Raw genomic sequence first — 18,802 nt, 5'->3', positions numbered from 1 at the left:
CTGAATAAACTGTCAGACCGCTTTCCCTGCCCTTCATATATAAAAGGTAGATCATCTGTGTAAAATCCTATCTTATCCCAAACGACTCTCCAGAAACACAGGGCTTAAATTCACTCATTTTGACTTAGTCGATATTACTTGTATGACCCAACACAGACTTCAAGTAGTCTATGGTGGTGACCATTGTAGTTACCCCAGATACAATCATTTAGACGTAGTTTTCATGCAGATGACCTGGGGTTGCCCTGGTCATCGCCCCTTCTGGGATAGTTATGGATGCACTGGAACCCACATTGGGTCACTACCTCGGGCCCTCTTTGGAGGTCTGGTTGTTGGGGATGTTTGACAGGTTGCCAAAACGCAAGGTTCCTGGATCTTGCTCTAGTGTTGTCCAAAAAGCGGATTGCAATGGCTTGGAAAACCAGAAACTGAACCTGTGGGGGGAACCTGGGTGAACGAGTTTATGCAGTGGGTACGAGATAAGGAGAGGGCCCTGCTGTGGGAGGAGGCTCACGGAGTCCAGATGCGTTCAACAGCGGAGCTAGAGAATAAAGTATTAGACACTTGGGAGAATCTGTATGGTGCCTTTGTGGAGGAGTCGGATGAACGGGAGAGGCTGCCCGTCAAGAACGGATATGCTACCCCAGTGCTGTACTTGGGGACACGGATACACGTTGATATGCACTGGGGCCTCTAGGGACACTGCTCATCCAAGAATAGGACTGATAGATATCGAGCTGACTCCCCCCCTTTCCCCCATGAGACCTGCCAAGTTACTCCTGCAATAAAGGAGCCTCCCCAGTAAGGGATGGAAATGGCCAAGTGTGACATTCCCCCTCCCATCCTATTGTTAGTCTGCACTTACCCCACATTATTCAGGTTCACATACGTTTGGTTTGTTTTCTATATTTTACTCAGTACTCTAAATTTCCTCCTTTCTGGAGGACCCGATGTTTTACATTGTTTGACTCCTTTATGAGAAGTTATACATTACACTATTTCTCATCTTATGCTCTGTTATGGTCAACCTCGCAACGTGATGACGGTTCAGTTTTATATGTAACTAAATCGTACATAGTCATTGCCTAGCTGAAAATGTATTGAACATGGCCTGTGTGGTCACTGAATTCCTGCAGGGCTTTGTATGATATTGTTACATCATATAATCACTGTCCACCTTAGGGTTCTGTTTAACCCAATTACCAATAAAGATACGATGGGAAAGAAAGAAGAAAAAAAAAAGAAGGATCGCCAGCAAATAATGAAATAACCTGCGTGTCATCCCGACGCAGTATACCTCTGTGTATTCCATCTGTCTCGGGCACAGCAGCTCTATAGTGAGTGCAAACAATAGGGGTAAGAGTGTGCACCCCTGATGTGTCCCAGAGCAAACCTGTAACTAGGGAAAATTAACCACCCCATGTGCACACTATCGCTCTGTTCAGTATAAAGTATTGTTACCCATGTAATTTAACTCAAATTCAGCCCCATTTGGTGCATGCCGTGGTTCAAGAAGTCCCAGATAATAGAATAAAATGCCTATTCCAGGCTCAGGGAGGCTAAGAGGGCATTCAGGAATCCATGGCTATTAGTTTCTTCTAAAACTCGATAAAATCTTCGAAGATTCAACAAGGTGTTTCTGGCAGGAATAAACCAATTTTGATTCGAGTAGAACAGGTTGAACATATGAGAACAAAGTCAGTTGGCCAGCATCTTGCTAAGACGCTTAAAAAGTCTACCATGTGCATAGATAGCAGTCGCAAAGACTGGACCGTCACCCCATCCTGTCCCAGCTTAGGGAGAGGAACTATCAGGGCCTCTCTGGTGGTTGCCGATAGTAAGCCCCTATCCCAGGCCTACTCAAACAGCATATGAAACCTCAGGACCAACATGCCAACAAATTGTTTGCACAACTCTGCAGGTATGCCACGCAGCCCTGGGGTTTTTATATTGGCCAAGTTCTTAATTACTCCCCAAACTAAAGCCAGTGTGAAATGCCCCCCCCCTCCGGCCTCCCCAAAGCTCCTCTTTGATCCCAGCTAGTTGTGAAAGCTGGGTCTGATCCAAAAATCTCTCATAAACCTAAACCAGTTCTCTTGGGAGTGCTATACAGTTGTTTAGAATGCTAAAAAAAAAAAAAAGCATCATGAATACCCTTCTGGGAATAACACATACCTACGTCAGAAGTTTGAATATACAATGTGGGGGAGCAACACAGTTCAGGTCGTACTAATCTAGGAGTGCTATATAGTTCATAATACTGAAAATAAAGCATCATCAATAGCCTTCTGAGAATAACACATAACATCAGATGTCTGAATAGACAAAATGGGGGAGGCCCACAGTTCAGGTCTTATTAGTCTAGACAAGGAGCTTCCCCACCTTACCCTCCTTACCAGGAGTTCTTGAAGGGTATCACTAATAATTGTGACATCTTAGCTGTTCAATCAGACCTGCATAACTCATGACACTGTGATAAGTCCGGTCTCTTTATCCCATTATGTACAGCCTCTTTTATCCAAAAGACGCAACTGTCTTTACAAATCCACTGATGCCATCTCCAGTTCCTTTCGTATGCCCACTCTCTTCCCTAAGCAAAAAAATAGCCTCACCCTTTGCTAAATGAGTCTCTTGAAGACAAATTATATGGACTACCAGTCATTGGTGTTAAGCATGGGCCTGCTGCCTCTTAACTGAGGATCCCAGGCCTGCACATTCCATGTAACTACTGTGAAAGTAGTATTGCCACTAGCCATAGAGTATGCAAAAAGGACACCTTCATCCTCCAGGCGTGATTCCCCAACGCAAACGGTATAGTCTTGATGATCCTGTGGGCAACACCCACTCTCCTGATGGCATACCAGGGAGAGTCTGGCTCTCCTCCAAATATACCCAGTGCAGCAACCCAGATTCTCCTACAGCAAACACAACTCCCCATCCCAAGGGCTGAGATTCAACAGACTCCGGTCTAACAACCCAGCTTAAAATTCTCTCTAGGAATGACTGCTCCTGTCAGAACACATTGTGTGGGTGTAAGCAGTTATTATTGCGAATGCCCCCGCAGGTCTGGCAATAGCCCCTTCAAAAAGAAAGAGGGGAAAACCATGCACAGTAAGTTCTATAAAGTTCAGGTCAAGGCCAATACACTTAGAGTGAACTAAATAAAGAGTGAACTAAATAAACAGTGACAACCTAAGAAATAATGTAGCATCCCCCCCCCATACCAACTCTCATAGACCGCACTCATCTGGGGATATACCTAGAGTCCATTGCGTCCCTCGGGGTCTGCACAATTCAAACAACCATCTTAGATAGCCCGATCCACTGTTCAATTTAAATAATGTTTGCGCCACACAGCGTTCACACTGAGGGGTAGGGTTGGGGTGGGGGGGGGGGGGGGGGGGGTCAGTTACTTGCAGTCACAACTGCCCCCACCAGTCCAGCCATGCCCCCCCACAACGTCCACCCATCTATGTCTGTAGCGAAAAAGGTCAACAACAATATGCATAAAAGTAAAACTAGCACATCAATAACAACCCAAAAGATAATGCAATATCCCCAAACTCATTTCTCAGATACATCACCCACCCTGGGGGGCACCCTAGGATCTCTAAGCTCCCATTTCACTGCCAGGAAAGATGCCCTTTGTTTCTGGACAAGGAAAGTTAAGTCTGGGAAAATAGACACTGTCGTTGTCAATTTTGTAGGCTCCATGGTCACAAACTTTTGGCAGGACAGAACCCCGGTCTCGATAATGGAGAGGTTTAGCCACCACTGCTCTTGGTGAAAGACCAGGCTATCGCTTTCTTGCTGAAAACCCATGCACCCTCTCCAACGTGAAGACGGGCAACAAGGCATCCTATGCTACCTCATCACAGAGCCAGAGTTCTAAAAATGGAGTCATATCCGGAGCTTCCGTCGCCTCGGCCCCTCCAATTACACATATATTGCTTCTGCTGTACCTCCCGTCTAAGTCCTTCAGATGACATTACAACATTTACACCCGGTCGAGGAGTGTGTATGTCTGAGGGCCAGTTTCCTTCACCTTGGGCACAAACTCGATAGAGAGGTTTTGTTAGCTATCACCCTTTACGCAATCTTTCTCCTGAACAATTGACAGAATAAAGGGCAGCTTTAGCATCATCTTTTGACTTTGAGGTGGCAGGGAATGATTCTCTATTTATATCTCAGGACCCTCTTAGACAGACAGGCTCTGGCCACATGAGGAGAGAAAAACACTTTTGACTGTCAGTAAGGGGAGTGGTCAATAAGCTGAAGACAGGCCTGCCTGGTGGCAGCTGCATCCTGCCTTGTTTAAACAGGGGATCCTGGGTAATCTTACAGGACAGCAAGAAGGCTCTGATGGGAGAGGAATCTCGACTCCTGCTGGAAGAAGAGGACTCCGAAGAGCTCATGAATCCAGCAGGCACCTGGAGACTCTCCAAAGATCAAATGGTTGGCTTCCAGTCTACCTGCTACAGGGGCACAAAAAGTAGGACTCATGACTCCAAGAGGCTGCAGCCATTAAAGAGGACTTGGCTGGAGAAAGACCTGCTACCCAGAAGACTACGTTAAGGAGTTAGGGGCTACAAAAAGATGTCTCCCAAGCAGTAGGAGACTAAGTCTGAAGGTAAAACCTTTGACCTGGATGACCCGCTTGATGTATTTGAACCCTGCTCCATCGGGGGCTGCCAGAAACTGTGCCTAGCTTCTGGTCTACCACACAATGTTTTTTTGCCATAGTGCTCGACTTCTAGGCACGTTTTGACTTAAATCTTTAAAAATTCATGTCTCCAGTTCCCCTTAACCTATTGTGACGAGCTTGGTGTCTTTTTGCTCATTAATTTTTCCTCTATTTTTCTAAACTGTTTTGGGAATTTTAATGAGTTGGGTTCTTTACTCTGAAGCCACTGACACTCATGAACAGACAAGATGGCTGTTACCAGGGTATGGTGATTATTATTATTAAATTTGTTAGGCGCACAGCTACCCTATTAGGGTTTCCCGGCGCAAATGAGTCTAAAGTTAGACTAAGTAACTAGGCCAATTGCTGGATGAAGAGCCAGGTCTTAATGTCGCGACGGAATTTTAGATAGGATGGTTCCGGTTTCACATGATTGGGAAGAGAATTCCAGAGCTTAGGTCCAAGGTACGAGAAGGAGCATCCGCCCATTCTTGTCAGTTTAAATCTGGGAAGCGCCAAGTTACCCAGAGTGGAAGAACGCAAAGCGCGATGCTGCGTGTAAGGGCAAATGAGTTCCCATAGATACACTGGAGCTGTGCCTTGCTTTATTTTAAAAATATGACAGAGAGCCTTAAATTTGATGCAGCAACCAATGCAGAGCCAATGAAGATTCTGAAGAAAGGGAGTAACAGAGGTTTTCCTTGCAATATGACAGAGAAGGCGCGCTGCAGAGTTTTGGACCATTTGCAGCCTCTTCAAGAGTTCCTTATTGCATCCTAAATTGAGTATGTTCCCGTAGTCCTAACGAGAAATAACAAGAGATTGGACTACGGTTCTTTGTGTAGAAGAGGGGAGCATCCAGATTATTTTCCGCAACCATCTTAGTATGGAAAAACAGGTGCCAACAGTGCTCACTGCTTGTTGCCGCATGGAAAGTTGGTTGTCAATAATAAAGCCTAAATTACAGGCTTGGGCTACCGGCAGAGGAAATGAACCCATTTCTTGAGGCCAATGAGAATGGTTCCAGAGATGTTTATCTTTGCCCAGGATGATGATCTCCGTTTTGTCCCCGTTTAATTTTCTGGCAGTTGGTATTCATCCGTTCCGAGACTTGAAGCAAACCACTCCTTAAGGAAGATATCGTGTTGTCTTTAGAAGAGGATAATGAGAACATAATTGGAGTGTCATCTGCATAGGAGTATAGGGTGAGCCCTGCGTCCTCAACGATGGTAGCAAGGGGACGCACATAGATATTAAAAAGTAATGGACTCAAAGTAGAGCCCTGTGGAACTCCATATGCAGATGCACGGGAAGTGGAAGAGAAGCCTGAAGAAAAGACCTGAAATGAGCGGTCCCTAAGAAAAGAGGTCAGCCATAACAAGGCTGAACCTTCCACACCTGCTGACTGAAGAGATTTCAACAGAATAGGGTGAGACACAGTATCGAACGCTGCGCTCAAATCTAATAAGATGAGCGCCATGGTCTCACCCTGATCTAGACAATGACGAAGTTTTTCCGTTACTCCTAAAAGGGTAGTTTCAGTGGAGTGGTGTGTTCTGAACCCCGATTGAGAAGGGTGCAGGTATCCAGACTTTTCAATATAAGCAGTTAGGTGAAAATTGACGTGTTTTTCCAGAATTTTGGAAAATACTGGTAGAAGTGAAATGGGGCGATAATTAGCCAAGACCGAGGGATCAGCATTGGGTTTTTTCAATAGAGGAACCACCATCGCGTGTTTCCAATCAGTTGGAACCTGGGACTCGCGTATCTAGGTGTTAAGGAGGCCTCTACAGAATCCCAATGCAACAGGGGAAAGTTGTTTTAAAATGTTAGCTGGTAGGGGATCCAAAGGGGAACCTGAATTCACCCTGGATAGACAGCATTTAAATGATTCCTCATCAAGGAGAGGCCACTGTGAAATTTTCGCTATGTCGGGAAGGGAATCCATGTACGTTGTGTCTAAACCAGACGAATTTGAATCCTGAGAAAAAGTGGGAATAAAATTACTATAAATGGTCTTCACTTTCTCAGTGAAAAAATGTGCGATGTTGTTACATTTGGTAGCATCCAGGGCAGGAGGTAAGGGGAGAATGTTTGCCCCGGCAAATTTTTTAACCATTGAGTACAAGACTTGAGGTTTGTTCAACGAATTAGTAATGGTCTTAGAAATATACATTGCTCTTGCTGCCTTACAAGCGGCATGATATTTATGAAGAGCTGTCTTGTAATCAACTTTACAGCTAGGAGCATATAGTTTTCGCCACTTTCTTTCTAGAGCTTTACATTTAGATTTCAAAATCTTCAGGTCTTCATTAAACCAAGGAACTGGGGTTCGGGGGGGAGGAGCAAGTTTTTAACGAGGAAGGCAGGCATAGGTTAATAGAGGAAGTTAACCAGTCCGAAATTGCCTTATTTAAAAAGGTAAGTGGAAGTGTCGGATCTGGAGGATTCCGTTCAAGTAGACCGTTTAATGAGTCTAGATTTAGCTTGTTGCAGGGTCTCTTGCTCCTAGAGTCAGATATTGACAGACAAGGGGGGATCGAGAGCCATACGTTGGAAGTGGACCACAAAATGATCAGACCAACTTAAAGGCAGGGCAGGACAGTTACAGACAAAAGAAAAGTTAGAAAAAATAGGGTCTAGTAAATGCCCTGCCTGATGTGTAGATCCGCTATTGTGGAGAGACAAGCCGAGGGCTTCCAAGTCAGCTAAAAGAATAGTTATCCAAACTCGTTGGGTCTTCCAAATGAAGATTGAAATCGCCCAAAATCAAAAAATTAGCTGCTTGTAGAATGAAAGGGGCAATGAAATCTGGCAGAGAGGATGACCAATGTCTTGCATAACCAGGGGGGCGATAAATGAGTAGTCCAGTTGCGAAGATATAGCAAGTTTGAATAAGGCAGACTCACAACCTGGCTCAAATTTGCAAGAATAATCAGATTTAAAGATAATCCCTATCCCGCCACCTCTTCCCGTACTCCTATCGCTCCTGACAAGGACATAATCGGGAGGAAGGGCCTCAACAATATCCGGCCCAGAGCCTTCATGAAGCCAAGTTTCAGTGACAAACAAGGCATCAGGCTTTTTCGATTGTAGAAAATCATAAATATGAGCCTTGTTTTTCGGGAGAGAGCGACAGTTTACACTCCAGAAGTGAAAAACATTGTCTGCTTCTGGAAGTGACTTGTTCCTTGGGATGGATAGAGCGGAGGCATTTAAAGTAGGCTTCTGGCGTTTTTTAAGGCCGCAGCCCAAAGCAAAATGGCAATTAACGCACACAAATCTTTGTGGTAGATGTTTAGCTACGTTACAAAAAGGAGAGGCCAGAACTTGCAAAGACCACAGATCGGCGGCAGAATATTTTATAATATTAGACATTGAAACGGCAAGCAGACAAGCATTACCCGGCACTGGGCACGGCAGGGCGCTAACGGGCGTGCCTCTGCCGCGCCTTCAGCGCGTCCGCTGCGCGCTTGCATCAGGCAGAACAAATAGAAGCCGGGGCGAGCTGATAGGCTCGTGAGTTACGTGACCCAGTAGGAGTCCGCAACTATATGCGGATGATAAGTTGCTCTACCTCAGAGGCAAGCAGGAGAAGTTGCATGGAGCTTTTGAGGGACTGAATTGATTAGGTCAATTGCCCGCTTTAAGAATAAGCAGGAACAAATCTAGTGTCATACCAGTTCGCATTCCTAGGTAGGGGGTTGAACCCCCAGAGAAGGAACACTATTTTCTGTGAGAACTGTATACTATTAAGTATCTGCATCTACAGGACAGTAGTCAATTGCTAAAGGGCAATGTTCAGGCAATCCATCGGCAAAGAGCCACTGCATCAAATTCTGACAGATACTCCCACTATCCGCTATGGAGAATATAGCTCTCTCTAAAATGGTATTCCTACTGCCTCGAGTTTAGAGCACTCTCAACACCAGCAACACTCTAAATCTCCAAATTTTCTCATCTCAAATGTATGTTTTTCTATCAAAGTCTTTAAGTGATGCCATGTTAGATATATATATATATATATACACATCTATATATATCTATATATATATCTCACTGAACTAATCCTTTGCTTAAAGACTTTGCTGTAGAAATGGCAAAAGACTTTGTCCCTTTCTATCTTTCGTGGATGGCACTGTGCTAATCCTACGCTTTTTGATGAAAAGTATACATTTGAGGCGAGCAAATTTAGAGTGTCGCTGGTGTTGAGAGTGCTCTATACTGGAGCTGCTTTCCACCTAAACTTGAGAACTGCCCAGTAAGTGAGTAAGTGAATCAGTGAGTGAGCGAGTATATATTCTTTTTATTTTTGGGGGCAATCATACCAAGTTCTGGAAAGTCACTTAAAGAGATGCATTCATTGCTGTCACGACTGGATTTGGGAGCCTAAGAGACATAGGACAGAAGTGACAAAACTTCGACTTCCCGTAGATAAAGGTGGTTTCACCGTCCTAGATTGAGAACTGTAATACCTGGCAGCGCAGCTACAACAGGCAGCCGGGGTGAGACATTGTCACTGGGGAACATCAATGGGCTGGTCACCAGAACTACCGGATGATGATCTCCTGCATCTGTCCAGTAAAATTCACTCCTGGAGAGAGAGGATCCTAATGGGACACTTAGATATGCATGGACATGAGCATTACAAAAGACATGCACGCATGTGACCATACACAGCGGACATTTGACAGCATTACTGGTACTACCTCATGTAGGGTTGCATGATTAGATAGAGAAAAGGATGGTTTGAGGACGGAGGGATTAGAGGATTCCAGGAGATCATGGGGGAGCATAGGATTTTCCCATTGCGTTTCTTACTACACGACGAAATAGTGACAACAATGTGCAATTAGTGGCAGAAGGGTCCGACGGATTCCCCCACTGCACTTGTGTCTCCATTCCATTGGTAAACTGGATGGCAAATATAGAGTGATTACGTTGTTACATAAAACATTGATAGCCCAATCCAAATGTGATCTGACTGGACTACTCGAGCACTGGACTGGGGACATTGGATCACCCCTTAAGTCAAAGTGGTCTACAAAACTACACAATACTCCCAAGAATCTCTAGGAACTCTAGGTTAAAACACAATTTTACTACTTACACAGTTTATATCACCCCAATGAAAGAATACATTTAAGGTTTCCTAATGTACAGGCTGGGTACCAGAGATGTCAATTGGCGGGGACATATTTCTATCATCTGGTGTGGACCTGCCCCTTATTAATAAGCGACTGGAATACAGTGGTGAAAATTATTAATAGGACTACAGACCGAAAACTCACAGCAACCCCACACTCTTGTTTACTAGGGTTGTACACACGAAGCAAGGCGAGTACCGTCATACTCCGATTTGTATACCTAGTATTTATTCTGGCTGGGTGGCAACTGGCAGTGAGCTGGAAGGATCCCAAGGGACAAAGCTTGTGAAAGTGGAGAAAAGAACTACATAAGTGGGTGGAGTGCAAGGTTATAACATTGAGGAAGGAGGTGAGACAAGGCCTGCGTAAGCATGAATCTCCAAAGATACCTGCATTTATATGTGAAGCCTGTCCGTTTTTGGTTTATGTGGGGCGGTAATGATGGGAACGACACGTTGGAAGCAGCCACTGAGTTTGTATCATCTTTATTTGTGTCTACTTATATGCTAAAGGGTCATACAGAAGAGACCAGACACTGCCCGCTTACGGGGATCAAGTGTATTGGCTAATTCTGCACATTATCAATCTTTTACTTACTCTCCAACACAATGGTTCTTACTGTTTTGTTGTATTTGGGGACTGCTAATATAAGGGGAAGAGCCAGAGCTATCAAGATGGGATGATTTTGCTGTTGCTCAAGGCGGAATGCCAGTCCAACAGGCAATACAATGTATCTTAAGAAACCCAATTTCCATTAGTTGCTTTGACCCAATGTTTAGCTAAACCTGTTCTAATGGAGACACTGTATTAGATAAAGAGGGTTCAATAGGTGTTATAGGGCAGAACGAGGGTCACTGTGATTATTTGCAAACCAAAAAGCCTATTAAAATAAGTTTTAAAATGTGTGAATGAAATAAATGAATAACATCCATTGTGTTGATTTTACACGAAATCATTGGCAATGCATACAACTAACATTAACGCAAGACAAAATATTTGTTCTGTATTATTCATAGTCCTCGCAGTTCACATCTGACAACCAGGTAGCTAGGGTACAGGCTTTAAGCACAAGATAATGGGATCCAAGCTATACCTCACTGATGAGGCCTAATAAGGCCGAAACCGGGCTTGGGCTGCTGGTGTTCCCTTCTTGAATGAATCTTGCTTGGCAGTTCGGGTTCCATTGTGGAGCAGAGTCAGAACTGATTTGCATAAGACGGGCCTCTGTCTAAACCGGCAAAGTGGGTGAAAAACAATGGGTTGGAATGGTATCCAGAGCGACTGCCAGTGGTTTAGACGATTTTCAAGCATCCCTCCCCATCACCGTTTGTGTTTTTGAAGATATAGACTTCACACACTTTCAGTGAAAAACTGGACACTTCATCTAGAACTGGAGGCAAATTGACCATGTAGAGATTGAACAATTAAAAAAAAAGCTTAAAACACTGACATAACCCCTTGTCATACAAATTATGCGACACAGATTTCCCCTTCTGAGAGTATTATTCTAAACCACGTTAGCACGTAATTAGGCTGAGGGGAAGGATCTAGAACTCATGAATGCAATTACTCAAAAGCAGAGATCCATCTACTCTGTAAAAGACTGTTGTAAAATGAACATAGATTTTACTCCACATTGCGTCTAGATTTAGTCCTCCAAAATAAGGGAGTTATATTGAGTATGTTGCAAAACCATGTTAACAAATTGTATACAAATTTTTCCATTGCTCCATTGTCGAAGACAGCAGGAGGAGTTTTGCAAAAACCTTACCTTCGTGTCGATTAAAAGATAGATCGGTACATTTTTTGGGATGTTTCTGGATTAAGTGGCGCAGAGAACACTTTCTCGATTGTGGGATTTATCAGGAATTATCAGGTTATAAATAATGGGTCAGAGAGCTGACTTATTGGAGGCAGTAGCAAACAAGCAGCATATGAAGCTCACTTGCAGAGACTAAAAAGCTGTAGAGGACTTGCCTACTTGAGGCAAAATGCTTGCCAAAATCATGGACCTGTCCAATACCAAACCTCCTTGAGCTGATGCTGCTGTACGATTGTGATAATGTAATGATGACGCTGTTAGCCTGATGTATGACCTAGGCTTGGCAACAGAGAACTGCATGCTGAATAGTATTTATACCATAGGGTTGTATTGTATTCATGATGGCTCGACTGTTTGTGATTTGCATCATACTGTATATGTTTGAAAACTCAATGAAAAGATTTTAAAAAATAAGTACATCTGGGTCTGTGCAACACATGTAGGTAGTATAATTGCTTTTTTACATGTCTTCTTTACCAAAGAATATCAATCTCATTATTTCTTTCTTCGTTTTTCAAACAACTAAACTATGAATACGATTTTTGTAAGTGCAGATTTCTATCACATTGTTTCTTGAGAATAGATAATTTTTAACTGTGCTTACTCAGCAGTTTTTTCCATCATTCTTTCCCTAATCAAAATGGGTGGTACTGCTTGATTTTTTTATTAAAACAAATAAAATAAAACAATTACAGTAGTATTTTAGTTTGTCGCTGAGTTGCATTGCCATTATGCACTCAAACTGGACACTACAAGGGCACAGGTAGTTTTTGGTTCATAAAAAGGCTGAAAGAGTGCAATAATATTATTAAAAAATATCAGTCACAAAACGTCCATCTACAATTCAGTGACCACAACCTACAAATGTTAGTTAACCTATTTTGCTATGATCGTTGCAAACAAAGGTAGGTTTGTTTCCTACGCAATCTAGTTTATATTATCCAAACGGCAGGCATCCTAAAATAACTTGAGAAATGTCTACAAGCCAGGCAGGTCTCAGACATTGTACAACATTAGATGATCACGAGCTCCCTTTAATTCTTAAAGTTTAAGATGCTTGTGGCACAGTGCAAAAAGGAGCGGAACCAATGGGCTTTTGGATTGACTAAAGAGAAGAAAGGGAACAGTGCACTTTTGTTCTTGCATCCAATCTACCACACACCTCAAAATACAATGGAGGTACTACAGGTAAGGAACATTCCTCTTCTCTCAACACCATGCAACAATCCACTACAAACTAATGGGAGTAGGGAGGTAGATGAGATCCTAAAATGAGCTAAAGAAAAACACATTGGGCCACATTAAATCTAAGATGCACAGTACCACCTAGCGAAACTAAGCACATTATCAATAGAATATTTTTCAATATACATGCATGTGACCCATAACTGTAGATCTCAGCTTGGCTACATCTACTTTGCAGCAGTAAAGACAAATTTCTTTGGAGTGGGCCACTACTACTATGTGATGAAAATGTACCCTAGAGAATGCAATCAAACAGAAAACAGGTCAGACCCTACTCACCTAACATTACCACCATACATCACAAAGACAGATGTATAAACTCCTTATTTCTATAAAAAGACAATCTGAGTACAAGTCACATATAACTAGTTCAAATGTCCCTTTGTCCAAGAAAGCATCACAAGGATTCAGAAAAAAACAGAAAAAAAAAAATCTACTGGTTGATAAGGAAATGTTAAAGATGCACTAGAGTGAGTGAAGAGAGAACTACTTTGGCACCAAAGCAGACAGAACCGGAGGATGAATAAGGGCTGATCGGAAGGCGGGAAATCCAACACTGTCAAAACAAGGTTCAGATCCCACTGAGGATGTGACTCTCTAATTGATAAAAACAAGCATTTGCAATGCAATAGGCCTCGCATTTGCGAGTTTAAGCTATTGGCATTGTAAATGACGATGCCTTTTATCTGTTTTGCTAATTAACACATAAATAAAAGGCATTTTCATTTAAAATGCCAATAGCTCAAACTCTTGTAACAGTGAGACCTATTCAAAGAAGCAGGAGCCATTGTCCTGGCTGCTCGGAAAGTGAAAGCGTGCATGGCATGCTGAATGTTGCAGGAAAGCACGCCGTGCCTGCACTATGAGAAACTTGTTAAAGAATACAGTGCTTACAGACTATAAAAAGACGTACCACGTAACAACCAAAGTAAATGGGCCAGTCCTCATAGGAGGTTACAATAGAAGACAAGGCGGTACTAAGGAGGGTCTACCAATCCTGTTAACGAATCAGAAGCCAGCATTTACGAAGGACAATGACACAAGCCAATGACAAAAATGGCCAGGGAGTGGGCGGGGCTTCTATTCCATACTCCAATACAGCATGCCGCAGAGCAGCGCATGCTTTGCCCAGGCTCGACCTAAAAAGCATGAAAGGACTACAACAATGAGAGCAGAGATAGTGAGGGAGGACTTGCTCCTCACTACCAACTCTGAAATGCTAGAGAGGTCTACAATAATGAGAGCATGGAAAATTAGATAGGACTTGACCCCATTACAAAGCAGGGAAAGGTGAAAGGAGTCCAGTCCATTTATCAGCAATGGGAGCATGAAAAGAGACAGGACTTTCCAGAGACTCACAATTATGAAAAGTGAAGAAAGACTCCAGGGGATTACCAAAGAGTCTTCCAGGCACTGTTATAGATAGTGTTTTGCTCCATCACAGGACACTGATCCTTAACCTGTGCATTTACCTATAATACACAGAAATACACTGTACATCACCCCATCTCTGTAGGGACTAGAGTAAAAAGAACAGCACCATGACACTCCCCTACGACACTGCACTTGAGAGATGCGGCCCCAACTCATGGAGCCTAAAATATCCCAAAACGCTCCAAAATAATGCAATTTAAAAGTTCAAACAAAACCTAGGCATACAAGTTCTGGAGAAACTAATAGCTGATGCCTAATACAACGCGAGCAACAGTAACACAAACTTACTTAATTTTCTACACAAAACGCCCTACACAATGGAGAAACATCTCCCTTCCACACCTACAAGTTACAAAACAAGCATTGAAAATGCAATACGTCTCGCCTGTGATTAAGTTAAAGCCATTTGCTTTGCCTATGGTATAGCAAAGCAAATGGCTTTAACTTAATCAAAGGCGAGACCTATTGCATTCTCAATGCTCGTTTATTTTGAAATCTGGGAGCCTTCCAGTGACCACACTTAGATTTGCTCAGACCTGATAATCTCCAAAGCCCAAAATTATGGTCAATTGCCTCTGTCCAGCCTGGCTCAGCTCCACTCTGCTTAGGTCTTAAGGCTTGGGGGGCTGACTTCTCTCCCACTGGCCCCTTAGATTGTTTCTGTGGCTCAAAGCGCCACGAAACCGGAAACAATTAGACCAATCAGCACAAAGTCAATCACAATTAAAAATAAAAAATAAAAAGGGAACGAGAGCCAGGACTCCTATGGTCGGCCTCCCCACACAGTCAATAAGCAGCCCTCCCTTGCGGCTGCCAGCACTCCAGTTATCGCAGTGAAATAAATACGGCAGGCTCACCTTTTCAATTGAACTCGCCGCCGCTAAGCACCTTCCTTTCCATTTCCCTCGCGCTCAGCCATCAGTCCCATGCCGCCTTCTGCACTCCGCACACCCGCAAAACCAGCCAAGAAGGCTGCAGCCGAAAGAACTCCAATTTGATGCACAAAGAAAGCTGGCTCCCAATATTAACGCTTCTTAGTATGTGCTGTCGCTACACTGATTCCCCCGGCCGCGGCGTCCTTAAGCCGTACGTGGATCTGACGGTTGGGCGGAGGAGCTCTAGTCACTAGCGGCTGCTCGCGATCATCCCGCCTCGAGATTACAAGATTTCTTGTATCCTAGCCGCAAACTTCCACCTCAAAAAATTAGGGTTTTCATTGCTCTGCCCAGACTTCACTCTGCAGCAGACTTAGTTTAGCTAATCCTACATTTAATTCTCTTCAGAATCTACGATCAGTGGCCTTTCGGAAATATGCTTTTAGAGGGATCGAGGCGGTTTTGATGGCGAAGAGGTAGTCTCCCGTTTATAATTACTGAATGGTTGCTAGATTCTGTTTAATGTACTAAAACGTTCATCTGTGGCTTCGAAGCATTTTAACTTGCACGGGTCATTTAAAAATGGAGCATATATGTTAAAATTAATTTTGGAAGTGGCTGCGGAAGTCACAATTGAGCTCTGTCGATTGATGAGAAGTGAATACCAAGGCAGCAGGATAAAAAGATGACATGAAAGTATACGATCACGATGAAAAACTGGTTGTTTCAAACAGCTCTGCAACCTATTTATTCTGATTGCATATGTGAGGAAAAAGTCTGACAGATACAGATGCCATGGATTTTTGTGAACTCAGGAAGCGAGTGGTTTGACGCAATAGGGAATAGACCGTGAGCTCGAAATAATTTATAGAAGACCTGCGCGCCTATTCTGGTGGAACAGACATTTAATGTCTTTGAAGCCGCAGAAAAAAGCTTTCTTGTCTTTATGGGGTCATGTGTTTGAAACACATGGCCCCATAAAGATAAGAAAGCTTTCACGGCAGAAGGAAGGCAGGCGAGCCTGTCCAAATGGGACGGCTCAAAAAGCCGAACAAATACATCATTAACAGCTCTGTTCCAATGGCTGGCCACAGTTTAACATAAACGGTGACGCCAGCCAATGGAAAAGAGGGGCGGGGCTTAAAGCCCTTTACCGAAAAGACCTCAAAACATTAACTCTCGCCAGCGAGACAGCGCATGTGCGCAACCTACGCTAGCCGAGACCTAAACAATCAAAATTCCCCTATGAACCTGAGCTCACTACTGCGTCCTCCCAAAGCTTTAGAGGAGAGATCTCCATATCCATCTTCAGGATGGGTAAAATACTAATTTAAGCGACAGACCATCACCTCAACATCTGCGACAGAAACTTCTCATTGTTCACTTTATTGTCACAAGATGGCCACAACCCCCTCCCTTGTACTTCAAACTGTCAACTGTGAATCTATTCACCTCCTGGACTCAATTGCCACACAATCCGTCATTGCAGTACCAGTGATGGATCATATTTTTGGGGGCGATTAACATACTTTTTAATTTTAGATTAACATTCACGCTGGCTATCTATGCTCAGTTTTAATACAAATTCCTCAAGAGGAATAAATAAGGTCTGCGAGACTCTTCCTTTCTGCAGATTTAATCATCAGACTTTTTTCTAAGCGATGGGGCAAAGTAGTGTGGTAGAAATGCACACTAAATGGATGCACATGAAAATATGTGAAAAGCGGCTGATGTGCTGCAGAGATTTAAATACATTCAGTCTACTAAATGGGTTTAACTTTGTATATAGTGTGGTGTTTTACATCTTTGATTAGTGATGGGTTCCAGATGATGGTGTGCTCCGTGGGCCGGTGCGTTCCATTCTGAAATGGAGAACTCATTGAGCTCTGTGGAATGTAACTCTGCCCGGTGCGGTCTAGGGCCATCAACCACGCTATTTACCAATTTCATTGAAAGGTCGGTGTCAGCCACTAATTACACCATGATATCCAAAAGCAGAATATTTTGTTAAGGCTAACAAATGTGTGGACCTTTTCAGGGTGTAAAATATTCCCAGTAACCTACAGTTGTGAGCCTGTAATGATTGGTCATTTCTCTTCAAACCTTCAAACTCTTTCGCAAACTTAGAAAGGGGGAGAGGGAAATGATGGACATAGTGGGAGAAAGCTAAGCGTGATTACGGTAAAAAGTACGTTATTTAAGCGCATCCAGGAGAAATGTGTCAGGTACACAACTGCAGTAGTTAATCATGTTGTTGAACTGGCATTTGTGAAATTATTTTCATAGTATGCACTATTGCTACTCGGATTTGTTAATTCATGAACCTGCAAGTGTGAAATATCTACTGGCAACCCTATTTGCATGCACTATAATCCCTCTAAAGTTAAGCCAGCTCAGTGTTGATAAAGATAAAATTATATTCAGAAAAATGAGGGATGCTATCAGTATTTGGAATGGGGGATAGGGTTCACAGTGGTGAGATATTCCAAATGGAGAGAGGAAAATCATTTCACAGATGGAACGGTTTGTTAATTACTCGTTGGTATATTGTTGGGGCGCGTCATACCAGTGATAGCAAATGCTACCATTAGCCGATGTAATGGTAATCAATCTATCAAAGATGAAATGGGTTGCGGATTTCCCCTCAGCTCACATCTGTTGTAGATATGGAACAAAAGTGATTAGCCTCCCTGCTAACTCTGCTTGACCTTGTCAGAGTGCGAGTACGCACTATATAAAACAAGCACTGTGAATCTGCGAAAGGAAAGGAGTCAATCAATCAGAGTGCGAGAACGCTAGGACGACGAGGGAAGGGAGGGAAAGTGAAAGCACGCCATGCACGCGCTGTGTTTAAACGCCAGCCCTACGCGGGGACAGGAGATGTGCACGCATACGGAGTGCACATCTCTGTCCGTACGCATGGACTTCTCCAGAGAAACCGACGCCAATAGGTCTCGCCAAGGCGGGCAGCACATGCGCTGCGTCGCTAGGCGAGACCTAAAAAAACAAGTGAGGAATTTGTCAAGCCAAAATACTAGCTCAATTACTCCTTATAAGTTTTTACAGAAGGTCCAATTTCTTTTCTTTGGAATGTACAGTGTGCAACCTTTTGGTTACTTCAGAGCACAAGACAGGAGCACTAAGTGGCCTTACGAAAGTGAGCTAGGAAGAGAAGGAGGGATACTTGGCTGAACAAATCCAGAAAGGCCATTTAGACCGACTGAATAGTTAAGTTTTCAGGAATTTCCAGAAGCATACGTTTTTTGGTCCAGATCTCAGAAAGATGCTGAAAGTTATCCATATTCTCTGTACTTGTATTCCCAGTGATCTAATCTCAATGTTCATTCATTCAGACTACAGCTGCTGGAGCAGCAATGAGCACAGGTAAGTTTAGCTAATATTTTGAGCCCTATCCTCAGTAAGCTTTATGAACAGTGCAAAGAACCTCAACCTTAATTAATATGGGTGTCCCTTGGAAACCAGTACAACAGAAAAGAGAAACTGTTGATATGTTAATCTCTGCAGAGACTTGGAGACAATGCTACAGTCCCGATTTCTGGATTGCAATTGGAGTAATTTCTGTTTGCCTCTGAAA

At 43.3% G+C, this 18,802-nt stretch overlaps 1 protein-coding gene across 13 annotated transcripts in view; it reads right to left on the bottom strand.

The window, feature by feature from the left end:
* Positions 1–18,802, bottom strand: part of VEZF1 (vascular endothelial zinc finger 1) — a 353,507-nt gene that overhangs the window by 316,952 nt on the left and 17,753 nt on the right. For 6 of the 13 annotated variants that reach the window (XM_085649507.1, XM_085649510.1, XM_085649508.1 and 3 more), the window contains exon 2: positions 10,925–11,059. The exons of the other annotated variants lie outside the window; for them this stretch is intronic. In XM_085649507.1, coding sequence (XP_085505633.1) covers positions 10,925–11,059 — 135 coding nt within the window. The remainder of the gene's footprint in view (positions 1–10,924; positions 11,060–18,802) is intronic. 13 annotated transcript variants of the gene reach the window in all.

The sequence above is a fragment of the Triturus cristatus genome, chromosome 3_2 (assembly GCF_964204655.1).
Source record: "Triturus cristatus chromosome 3_2, aTriCri1.1, whole genome shotgun sequence".
NCBI classification, from domain to species: Eukaryota; Metazoa; Chordata; class Amphibia; order Caudata; family Salamandridae; genus Triturus; species Triturus cristatus.
The sequence above is the reverse complement of the archived record's forward strand: the minus strand, read 5'-3'. Positions and strand labels throughout refer to the sequence as shown.